Below are 12,434 nucleotides of genomic sequence, written 5' to 3'. Positions count from 1 at the left end.
AGCTTACATCTTCGCCTCTTTTAGTTACAAGACAGACACCCACTTTGAACAACCTTAGGCCAAACACCATAAAACATTTTGCTCATAATTTCAAGGAAGGGTTGAAACTAAAAAGTGGGAAAGGGCTCTTTCTCTTTTGGTCCCAGATACTTCGAGAACTGGGTGCTTCGGTATAAACATGGCCAAGTCCAAGAACCACACCATGCACAACCAGTCCTGAAAATGGCATCAAGAAATCCCAATCACAAAGATATAAATCTCTTAGGAGGGTGGACCCCAAATTCCTGAGGAACATGTGCTCTGCCAAGAAGGACAACTAGAAAGGCCTGAAGAAGATGCAGGTCAACAATGCCAAGGCCACGAGCGCACATTCCAAGGCTATCAAGGCCCTCACAAAGCCCCAGGAGGCCAAGCCCAAGGTCCCAAAGGGTGACAGCTGCAACCTCAATCAGCTTGGCTCACCTCAAACTTGAGAAATGTGCTGTGCCCGCATCGCCAAGGATCTCAGGCTCTGTCGGCCAAAAGTCCACGACCAAGGCTCAAATCAAGCCCCAGGCTGCTGCAGCTCCAGCTCCAGCTCCAGCTTCGGCTCCCAAAGGCTCCCAGGCTCCCATGAAGGCTCTACAGTAGAGGCCTCTGTCTGCTGATGTGTGGGCAAGAAGGGCTAGTGTGATCCCCTGGGCTGCTGTCGCGTGGAGCTGATGTCCTCCTGTGCTATTTGTACAAATAAACCTGAGGCAGGATCTGTAAAAAAAGAAAAGAAAAAAAGGAGTCTATGTAGCTCAAAAATAACTGGAATTCAAGCATCAAACACCACCATGCTCCCCTCCCTATCTTTTCTCTGATTGTAGACTTCACTTCAGAGTAAGTGGCAAGAAACTTGGCTGTTGAAAACTCAAGCTCCTCACCTTTTGGTTTCTACTATTTGTGCGTGCGTGCGTGCGTGCGTGCGTGTGTGTGTGTGTGTGTGTGTGTGTGTGGTTTCTACTATTGAAGAGACAGTGCGGGTGTGTTTTATTTGTAGTATTTAAAGAACCTCAGGTTTGGCTTGGGTCAGATGCTCACTGTGAAGCATTCCGCTATAGTACGGGAGGGAGAGTCATGTAAGAATGCGACAGCTGTAGGAGTGGCATTTCAAATCAGTGAGAATAATAACTGTTCAGTAAATGGTGTGGGGCAAATAGCTATCCAAATGAAAACATAGGTTAGATTCCCCATCTTGCACTGTTCATAAAAAAAGTACCAGATGGATTTAAAAAAAAAAACAAAAAATTGTAGAGGTTGCCTCTGGAAAGGATTGATGGGAGATAATATTTCAATTTTTAAAAAAGCAGAATATTTTCACTTTTAACTTGGAAATAAAAAGTTAATTTTAATAGACATTGTTGGTTGCCACTGTCACTGTCTATGACTGATTAAACTATTGTGGTGCTCTCAATCCTAGCTGTATTTTAAAACATATAAAGTGCCAATGCGTAGGTCTTACCTCAGAGAATCATATTTCATTGTCCTATTTTTGGGAGCTGAGCTGGCCCAGAGGCCAAGCTCACACGCTGAGGGCGGTAGAGGGAAAGATGAAAGGAACCTGGGTTGCTGATGATAAAGCAGTGAGTCACTGAATTAACTAAGACTGGAGCTGCCCTCCCTTGTTACATGACACAATAAATTGTTGAAGTCGATGTCCTGATGCAATAGTATTATGTTGAGCCATATAGAATTACTGATATTCTATCATTTCTGTGTGTTTTCCTTTAAAAATTTTTTATTAAATTTATTGGGGTGACATTGGTTAATAAAATTATATAGGTTTTAAGTGTACAATTCTATGCTACATCACCTGTGTATTATTGCATTGTGTGTTTACCATCCAAAGTCAAATCTTCTGTCACCAAATATTTGATCTCCTTGACCCCTTACTAACTCCCCTCCGCCTCCCCCCTTTCCCTCTGGTAACCATCATACTGTTATCTGTGTCCATCAGCTTTTGTTTGTTTGCCCTGTGTTTATTTGCTGCTTTCAGTTTTATATCCCATATAAGAGTGAAATCATATGGTTTCTTGACTTTTTCCATCTGACTTATTTCACTTAGCATGATATTCTCAAGATCCATCCATGTTGTTACAAATGGCAGTATTTCATCTATTCTACCATTTTAAAACCTACTTTGCCCCACCAGTACTGCTGATCCAAGGCAGATGTCTTTCTGACCTACTTTCATCACCTTCAATTTCCTCACCTGTAAAGTGAAACTTTGACACCTGTTTATTATATTTTTCCCCACTGCAAAGATTTGTCATCTTCTGTTAATTTCAACATTCACAGGCATAACTGAACTAACATCTCAATACAGAGTCTTAAATAGCTTTGGCATACTTTCACAGGTGTTCATCCAAATTTTAATCTATGTGTACAATCTATTTTTTCTACAGGTAGATTATGCTATCTCTTAACCAAGACAATCAGCTAAGAAGATCATAGAACATGAGGTACAATTTGTTCTATAGGAGTAGATTAACTGCTAAAACAAACAATGCTAAATTTTAGTGGCTTAATACAATAAAAATTGATTTCTTGTTCATACCACAGCCTAATACAGGAATGGGAGTGGGTGGGAGCTCTGCTCCACATAGCTTTCAACTCAGTAAAATTATTAATATTGCTATCATCATCCAATATTTTGTGTGCTAATGGTACTAGTTAGTTAATTAAAGGATTAAAAAATACAAAAATGTAGTTATATTCGAAGTATATGCAATTTAAACATAGTTTCATAAAAATGTAAATTACCCCTGGCTGGTGTAGGTCAGTGGGTGGTGTGGGCCTACACACCTAAGGGTCTCAGGTTTGACTCCTGGTCAAAGGCACATACCTCAATTGCAGGTTTGCTCCCAGCCCTGGTTAGGACGAGTGGGGGAGGCAAGCAATTGATGTGTCTCTCTCACATCGATGTTTCTCTCTCTCCCTCTCCACTCCCTCCCTTCTTCCCTTCTACTCTCTCTGAAAAAAGCAATGGAAAAAATATCCTCAGGTGAGGATTAACAACAACAAAAAAGTAAATTAACGAAAGGCAAAAATAAAAATTATTTTTAAATGTCTTAGGTTATTTTTCTTCTAAAATATTTAAATTATCTATCAAAAATTAAAAGGCAAAATACACTATTGCTATGAATATCAACATTTTAAATCAAAGCTATTTCAATAAAGCTGAATTTTTTAATTTTCTAAATTTAATTAATTCTATGAACTTTTATAAAAATAGAACTATTCATGATCCTAATGCTCAAGGTCCATTTAGTTGCCAATGTAAACGTGGATATCATGCCTCATGCATGTTTCCTCTACACCTACACGGCATGTCTATCAATTTTAAAGCAATGTGAATTGTTTATTAATTAACCTCCATTAAAAGTGTTGCAGCCCTAGCCAGTTTGACTCAGTGGATAGAGCATCGACCTGCAGATTGAAGGGTACCAGGTTTGATTCTGGTCAAGGGCATATGCCCGGCTTGCTCCCCAGTTGGGGGCATGCAGGAGGCAGCCGATCAATGATTCTCTCTCCTCATTGATGTTTCTATTTCTCTCTCCCTCTCCCTTCTTCTCTGAAATTAATAAAAAGAATATTTTTAAGAAAGTGTTGCAAACACACATTAGTATATGCAGAGACAAGAAAATAGACGTAGCACTACTGAAAACAAACCTGTTTCAATACAAGCATCTACTAAACTCACACTGAGAAAGAATTTGACAAGTTCATTAATTTGTCTTTTCTCCTCCCCAATTGCTCCCTCTGTTCAAATCCTTCCTGCACTCAGAAGTAGCAGCATGATCTACACAGCTTCAAAGCATTTGGAAACAGTTACGACGTGTTTACCTGGAGTTTACTGTTAGTCGTGAGAGCAGATGTTCAGGCTATTTGATTATGATATGTCAGAACTTACACCAGAGCCTCAGTAACAGAGAAGTCCACTTAAATACATTTACAGACTGACATACTCGATGTGGGGTTGGGGGGATGAGAAGAGATAAACCAAAAATGTGTATATTTATATGCATAGCCCATGAACATGGGCAATAGGGTAGTGAAGACCTGGGGGGGGGGGGGCTTCGTAGAGACTGGGAGGAGGGGAGGGAAATGGGAGGTATCTGTAATACTATCAAAAAATACATTTACTATATTCTTGTGTAATCTTAAATAAATTTATTATATTCTTATGTATTTTTGGTGAAATGTAGGGCTTTCAAAGGTGCATGACCAAGGGAAGGAGCCCTTCTTGCCTGGGTGTAAGGGCACTACTGTTTATAGAGTCCTGGAATGGGTACTGGGAGTCCAGCCCCGGGAATTCCCAGAAAAGGCCCTTTTCATGTGCCTGGACCCATGTCTACCATAGAGGTTTACCGTCAACCTGGGATGTAAGAAAGTGTTTACTGAATATATGATAATTTTGCCTCATACAGCATCTGAGAGTGTATGAGGCAGTAGTAAATAACTCAGATAACAACATGGTACCGTAGGGAGATGAAGTGAATGGTATGTAACTGTGGGTGTGTATGGGTTGCCCAAACCACTAGTATTTGAAAGCGTGCCACATGCCCACTCAGATTTGACTTCCTGATTTCCTCAGCACTGAACTTATTCACTCCTTTCAGTCTCCCATTCCCACGGCAAGGACTACACCTAGACACCTTGTTATCACACGAGCTTGCTGCTCTTCAGATATCTTAACTTCCAACATCCTACTCCAACCAAACCTCCAGCTTTTTCCTTTGCCAGTCCTCCTGCCACACTACCCATGTCTAGCAATGGCCAAGCATGGAAGGATCCAACTCTCTGATTTCTACACGCCAAGAGTGCTGCAGGAGAAAGTCACTCCACCCGGCAGACTGGGGCCACTATCAATCACCAATCACTGGTTATCGATGTCAACTGGGCTTTCAACACTGCCTGATCCTCTGTTCTCCCACAGCTAGGATGGATGCAGGGAAGCTTATACAATTTGTGCGGCCATCTTTAAGAAGAGAATACAAAATTAACGGACACAAAATTAGTTACAATTCTTAGCAACTCACAGGGGCCAGGTAAATTTCAAAAGCTTCACAGTGAACCTGCCCCTGAGTTTCCAACCCCTAATTCATGTCCTCTCCTATTCTCAAGCCATTCAACCCACCAGCTCCCTTGAACCATTAACAGGTGATTTTCCCCTCTGACTTCATAGATGATATTGAAGCCATCAGCCATCAACTCCCTCAACTTTCTGCTCCCAAACCAGCAAACTTACCTGTATCCTACTCATATTTTCTTCCTTTTCACCTTCTACATTAGAAGAGGTGTTCCTCCATCCATTTTTAATCTTCATCTTGTGAATTTCTCTTACAGTGGTCTTTTAGTTTCATCGAAGAGTTTGCTTCTGTTTGTTGCCCTCCTTGCCTCTTTCCTGCCCATGTAAGAGGTGCCCACCTTAGTCTGGAATAGGGGGGAGAGATCACAGAAGACTTCCTGAACCAAGTGGCCTGTGTTTAAGCAAGACCTGAACGATGAGTCACCAGGTGAAGAGGAGGGAAAAGGTGGTCTAGGCCGCTGGCTCAGAAGGGCGAAGAGTATGCCTCCTCTGGGACCTGACAGAAGGGTGTGGGGTGGAAGGTGAAAAATGAGCCATTCGACCTTGAGAAGCTTAGTTTGGAAAAAGGCTCTTAAACAGATACTGCAAAATGTTCACTTTATCAATGATTTCTGATTCAGTATATGCTACAGTCTATACAACTCAATTCAACAAACCTTTATTTACTGGTAAATAATGCATAAATAATTTGTAGGTAACTCAAGGTGAGCAAGAGGTGGTCCTTGCCCTCAGGAGCTTATGGTCTATCAGGTAATCAGATAAAAAATACAATTGACTCTCAAGTGGGCAGAATAGGAGAGCTTGAAGTGACACAGAAGGGTTAAAGGAGTATATTTAATGTCATTTATATTTTAACCATAATAAAAACGATTAAATGTTCCATGGATTCTGGGGTTTGTATCTACTTAAGAAGACATTTCATACCTCAAGATTATAGAGAGGTCTGTTTATTCTTCTAGAAGTATTATTTAATCTGGAGTTGCTTGGAGGTGCACCTTTTGGATGGGTGTTTGAGGTGAAGAAAGAGGCGTCTGTGACAGTCAGGGGAGGAGGTGACAAGGATCTGAAGTGAGGTGATGAAGCAGAAGGACCAGGTTCGTCCGACTGGGAAGGTAGGATAGGAATTGGCTTTCAACTGGATATGTGCTTAATGCATGGTAGGTATTTGAATGTTTGTTGAATGAGGAGGGGGAAGAGTTAGTCAATACAGAGAACTCCTGAAGTTTCTAACCCAAACAGCATGCATAATAGTAATAATAACATTAATACTAATAGCCGCTGAAGGAGGGAGATAAAGTTTATGGGTGGATTAGGATGTGTTACATTTTGGATGTGCTAATGTTTTTAGGTTCAAGTGGGTGAGTTCCAGAAAGCAGTCAAGAGTCAGGTCTGATGTGGAGAAGAATTTAGGCAGACAAATTTGGTTTAGAACTCATGATGATTGCTGAAACTATGAGGCTGTATGGGAGAGGATTAGAGTGTCAAGAGAGAATAGAACCTCAAAGAATTTCAGCCTTTAAGTGGAATGAAGGGAAAGTATAGCAGAGAAGTATAATTTATAGAGATGGCACTTGAAATGGGCTTGAAGAAACGGTTTTGACAACAGAAGACTGGAGGGTGAGGTAGTGGAGGTGGTGAAGGAAGGGTTCCAAGCAGAAATAACATGAAGCACAGAAAGACTCCACCAGAGATGCCATTCAGAAATCAGAGGCCATTCAGTAATCAGTTGAATGACGTGTAGAAGAAGAATTGAAAGTTTCAAGGATGGATTAGCCAAACATTATTACTGTGAATGAAAGGATGATGACCAAGATAAGGCCATTTTCCTCAGGAACACTGTGACTATTGCTATTTGGTTGCTTGGATATGAAGAGAGTCTAATAGCATTTGATCTACTTTGTTAAGCTCAAGCCAGCAGTATCTGGTAACTTTGGAGTGTCTCAGGTTTCTAAACATAGTCAGTGGTCCTGTATCCTAGACTTAGATTGGGGGTTCCAATTTGCTTTGTTATGACACATCTCCTTTTGTTTTTTAAAAAAATCTTTATTGTTGAAAGTATTACATATGCCCCTTTATATCTCCCATTGACACCCTCCAGCCCCCACCCCAGGCCTTCACCTCCCTATTGTCTGTGTCCCTGGTTGATTACCTCCTGCCCACCCACCTTCCCCTGCTTGCCCTCTGAGATTCCACACTCTGTTGTGACACATCAGGTGGTTTTCAGGTGTACTTTTATCATTACTTTTGTTTGTGTGTTTTTTTAAATGAGGAATTGGAAGAGATCATGTTTCTGGGGAAGGGAGATAATGGTAGCAATGTCCACGGCTCAGATATTATGCTGCAAACACGTGCTCCGAGAAGGTGGCAAGAAAACAAATTAAGCCAAGTTCTGTTTTCCCCAAAGACCTTATACTTGGTTTCAAAGAGTCACAATTGGGTTGATATTTAAGACATAGAATTTAAAAAATGACAAACAGCATTACAAAATATTTCAGAGTGCAATTTTTCATTCACCACACAGGCAAAGACCTGTAAAGTCTGGTAACTGTTGAGGTAAGGGTGTGGGCACGCAGGCACTGTCCCACACAGCTGGTGGGACATTTATTTGCTTGACCTCTTTGAAAGGCAACTGGCAAAACTTACTAAGGGCACATCCCCTCTGACCCAGGGTATTCTGGGCAAGATAATTAATTGCAGTATAATTTGCTGTGGCAAACGATGGCAATGACCTAAAAGGTCCATGAATAGCCCTAACCGGTTTGGCTCAGTGGATAGAGCGTCGGCCTGTGGACTGAAGAGTCCCAGGTTTGATTCCTGTCAAAGGCATGTACCTTGGTTGCATGCACATCCCCAGTTGGGGGTGTGCAGGAGGCAGTTGATTGATGTTTCTTTCTCCTCGATGTTTCTAACTCCACCCCTCTCCCTTCCTCTCTGTAAAAAATCAATAAAATATATTTAAAAAATATAAAAGGTCCATGAATAGAGGCTGGTTAAATAATTAGGGCATATCTTTTGGTTGCAGACCATGGGATACTTTAGTTGTTACTGTTTATATATGAAATAGCTCTGGAACTAGAGACAAGAAACTGTTGACACTGGTAGTGTCTGAGAGGGGGCTGGGCTGAGGGGACAAGGATGGGAGGGGCTTTTCACTTACCTTCTGTACCTGATGAATGTGTGATCTCCATCTACTACCCAATTAAAGCAAAAAAAAAAAAAAAGTCTCGTAGTAGAGTGTACACTAATAGTCTTTAACACATAGGAAACTTGAGATAAAGTCATTAGTTATAATGGGACTCCTTTAGAGAAGTTTAAGAGCTGAAGGCCACCTGATCTTTCCCACCCACTTTCTCCCCACAGACCATGAGGCAGGAAGGAAGGGAAGGGTAAGAGCAAGACAGCACAAAGAAGTCATGAGGCCAAGCTGGTAGGACAGAGACTTTATTCTGGCTGCTTGTAGTAAAACATTCAACCCTTCCACATGTTGTTTGTTTTGCTGGAGACCACAGTGTGATGCTCAAAGGCCTTTAACCTCATCTTATGTCAGTCTAGCCAATGGTTGCCTATGTTATGGCTCAACTAGTTGGAGGAAAAAAGTCAGGAAAATCTGGTTTAACATCCCAAGTTAAGGGCCGCGAAATCTGCAGACCATTCATATAAAGTGCTTATGTTCAGTGCAAAAAGGGCAGGCTCAGAGGGGCAAGCAGATACCAGGGAATGACGTTTCCCGGGAGACAGGTGCATTCTATGACTCAAAGGAAAAGCCACTTGTCCAACTTCCCCCAAAAGGGATCAATTATTTTGTTTGCAGACTTCCTGCCATCAGGATGAAAACTCTGAACCTGGTAGATGCGTAATACTTGTTTATTTTACTATCAAAACACCTGGCTCAGAGGGAAATGCACAGGGTTCTAAGCACCAGAGATGCTGACTTCGCTTCTGGTTCCTGTTTGTCTCAGCAGCAAATGTGAGCTCAACAGGCTGAGCTCTGGCCGGTGGGAAGCTCAGAGCTGTGAGCTGCTCTTGGGCCTCTCCTTTGCAAATCCACGTCACAGAGCACGACAGACCCTGTCTAAAACACTGTCACATCTCGGGTGGGAATACAAGCCCATATGAAAGGAGCACATCACCTCGTTTCGCCAGCCGGATGGGACCTATTCATTGTCCCCTGGTCTGACTCTTGTCTGCAGGCCACCTCCAAAGCAAACCCTTGACCCCCCTTCTCTGTTGAGACAGAGAAAGCACTGCCCTGTCCTGACCCTGGGTCTCTGCATATCGCCCTGAGGCCCTGAAGAGATTGCAGAGAAGAAGGAGAGGAGAGGAAGTAGTTTCCTAACCAGTTGAAGGGGCACGAATAGGACTGTCACTCAAATAGGCAAAGTCTAGCCATTCATTCTAGGATTCCGGCTACCATTTCTCGCCCCAGACTCTCAAAGAGGGAGCCACATCCTCTCACTGTGCAGCAGGGATAGTCACAGAAGCTGGCTCTGTGCTTGTAAGCAACCCCTGCATTCCTGTTTGGAGAGGCTGGCCTTTCTCTCCCTGTTGGATGAAGTCAGTGGTGCTCCTCCTGTCCTGTCTGAGGTTCCAGACCCGATCACTTGTATGTGCACCCACAGCATTCAGATGCCAGCACCTGAGGGAGGACCCTTCTGTTCAGACTACCATCCAAAGACTCAGGGTAACTCCTTGTGCTTTGAGAAGAGACACTTGGAGCAGTGTTATTCCACAGGTAGCCTTTGCTCCAAAACCATCTCTGAGTGCTGGGAAGGCAAGGGAGGGGAAAGAGGCAATCCTTTCGGTGCTGCTCTGTAATTCATGATAAAACCCTTTTAGTCACGAGGAGCTACTGGAATGTCTCTGCAGAGGGGACTGTGTACACAAACAGGATGACCCGGGTTAAGAACCAAAACGCAGGGAAGGTTTCCAGACAGGCAGAAGTCTAAATAAAGTGCCTCTTTCCAGTGGGGAAGTTTCATTTGTTCAGGAATGCTTGCGCGTAAACATGAGTGTGCAGGAACGTGCACGCCATGCATGCACTCTGAGGTAGGAAGGCTGGCCATCTCCAGACAAGCAGAGTCCACAATCCTAGAGAAGCCTGGCACTTGTGTGAAAGGCCCGGTCTTTGCCCAAGACGGCAAGGAGGGTCCAATCCAGCTCCTTCCGACCTGGGCAGAGCCAGAGAAGTCTCTCTGCACAGGAGGAAAGAGGTGGAGAGCATCCCCATCATTCCTGTCCCAGTTCCCAGGGCCCACTGCCCATGGTCACTTCCGGGAGCCGGAGCCAAGAGCACCCCGGGCCTGGCTTGTCAGTAGCCACTGGGCACAGATGTCTTGCACTACAGCATCCCCGCTGCTCTTGGCGGCCTGCTGCACCTGCTGGACGAGGGCTGTGGCCCGTGAGTGTTCCTGCTTCACGGCAATCAGATAGGCAGAGCGCAACTTGCAACATGTCAGGTAGGCCTGAACCTGGCAATGGGTATGAGAAGTGGAAAGAAACGTCACTGACGGATCAACGAGAAACACACAGCACTGCACCGGAGCTCAGGCACACAAGCTGCCCCTTCTCGCCCACCGGATCCATCACTGGGTTCCTATATTATAGCAACTCCTTAAACATTCTGGACGCTAGGCTATTACAAACAAGATATGAATTTCAAAGAGAAGGAGGCAAGCAGGAAGGCAGAGTCTAGCCTCTGCCTTTCCCTCCTCACCGTCTTGGGCTCTCCAGCTTCCTCCTGGCTTTACCGTCCACAAGCTGTGACTTTAGTTACTTGGATGATTATTTGATTGATGACTGTCTCCTTGACTAGAGTTTCAGATCCCTGAGCGCAGGAATAGTGTCTGCTTTTTCTACTGTGAGTTCCTGGTGCCTAGCACAGGGCCTGCCATGCAGTGGGTGTTTAATAAGTATGCATCAAGTGAATGAATGAATGAACAATTATCCCTGTCCCCTACAATGGGCACACAGATCCCACTCCTTGCTTTTTGTTTTTAACCTGCTGGATTTAAAATCTTTTAGCAGGAAATTTGGGAATAAAACTTATAAGCGTAATTAGAAAAGGTCTAACTTTTGTTGTTTGGATCAGAGCAAGCTCCGTTTTGGGTACAGGTGGTGTTCCTCCTGTTCTCTGGACACCCTCGATCTCACGAATCCCCAGCTTGGTGAAGATGAAAACCCCTTCTCCCCTGGCCCCGATCTCACCAGCACCTCCCAGATTGGCCAGCGTGCCAGGCCAGCCAACAGTGAGGCCCTCACAAGCGCCCCGAGCTCTCATTAGAAGCTTCCTTTCTGCTGTGACAGTCCCTCCCGACGGTTGGAGGGGACACTGCTCTCTTCGTGTTTCAATGCTCCAGATTCTTTTTTGCCTTGGTCACTAAAGTCTTTCTTTCCTAAGCTCAATTACAGTTCATCTCCTACAGCCTGATGCCTGGCATGTTCTGAGCTCACTAAAGTGGTCAGGTCCTGCTGTTCGGATATCCACCTGCTGCCCCATGATACTGTCCTCACGCAGGCACCTATGTGTTACACAAGTTGGCAGGCAAAATTCCTACCAAGAGAAGGAGGACATTGTGCCAGAAAGGCTGGAATAGGAGCGAAATGAACCTATTTTGGGGCAAGATTTTGTAGCCTGAGATTACTCAAGTGCATTAAAAAAGCTGCTGAGCCCTGGCCGGGTGCTCAGAGGTTAGAGCATCAGTCCAAGCACTGAAGGGTCGTGGTTTGATTCCAGTCAAGGGCAGGATGCAAGTTCGACCCCCAACCCCAGTTGGGGCACATGTGGAAGGCAATCAGTAGATGTGTCTCTCTCACATTGATGTTTCCCTCTCTCTCTTTCCTCTCCCCTTCGTCCTTTTCTCTCTCTTTCTCCCCAGCTCCACCCGCCCTTCCATTCTCTCTAAAAAAAAAAAAAATCAATGGAAAAAATATCCTCAGGTGAGGATTAACAAAAAAACAAAACAAAACAAAACAACAAAAAACAACCGCTGAAAAACAACACTCTGAAAGCAATGACTCTCTGGATGTTAGTGCACGTCTGTCCCGGGGTCAGAGCCCCTGTCCTGTTGAGTGGGAGGCGGACTGAAGGCTTGGAAAGGGACCGCAGTCTGGGAGTCAGGGAACCTGGGTGTCTGGCCTGGCTGCCGGCTTCTCATTTTGATTCTAGAAAAGTAATCTTCCACATTTCAGAATGTCAATTCCATCCTTTCCATAGGATCTCATCAGGGTGTTGCAGAAATAAAGAAATGTTAAGAACATATCTGCCTTAAGCCCTCACATGAAACATGCCCTGAAAATGCACTCCAGGGATTCGCACTGC

General features: G+C 44.0%; 1 protein-coding gene and 1 pseudogene across 2 annotated transcripts in view; one reads left to right on the top strand and one right to left on the bottom strand.

The window, feature by feature from the left end:
- The first annotated feature begins 178 nt into the window (after window positions 1–178).
- On the top strand, window positions 179–630 carry LOC132216536 (large ribosomal subunit protein eL29-like; annotated as a pseudogene).
- A 7,911-nt stretch (window positions 631–8,541) lies between these two features.
- ZFYVE26 (zinc finger FYVE-type containing 26) overlaps window positions 8,542–12,434 on the bottom strand; it is a 73,170-nt gene continuing 69,277 nt past the window's right edge. For both annotated transcript variants that reach the window (XM_059692611.1, XM_059692620.1), the window contains exon 42: window positions 8,542–10,584. In XM_059692611.1, the coding sequence (XP_059548594.1) occupies window positions 10,381–10,584 (204 nt within the window). In that variant the 3' untranslated portion in view covers window positions 8,542–10,380. The remainder of the gene's footprint in view (window positions 10,585–12,434) is intronic.

The sequence above is a fragment of the Myotis daubentonii genome, chromosome 1 (genome assembly GCF_963259705.1).
Source record: "Myotis daubentonii chromosome 1, mMyoDau2.1, whole genome shotgun sequence".
NCBI classification, from domain to species: Eukaryota; Metazoa; Chordata; class Mammalia; order Chiroptera; family Vespertilionidae; genus Myotis; species Myotis daubentonii.
Note: the sequence above shows the minus strand (reverse complement) of the source record. Positions and strands in the feature narration are given on the sequence as shown.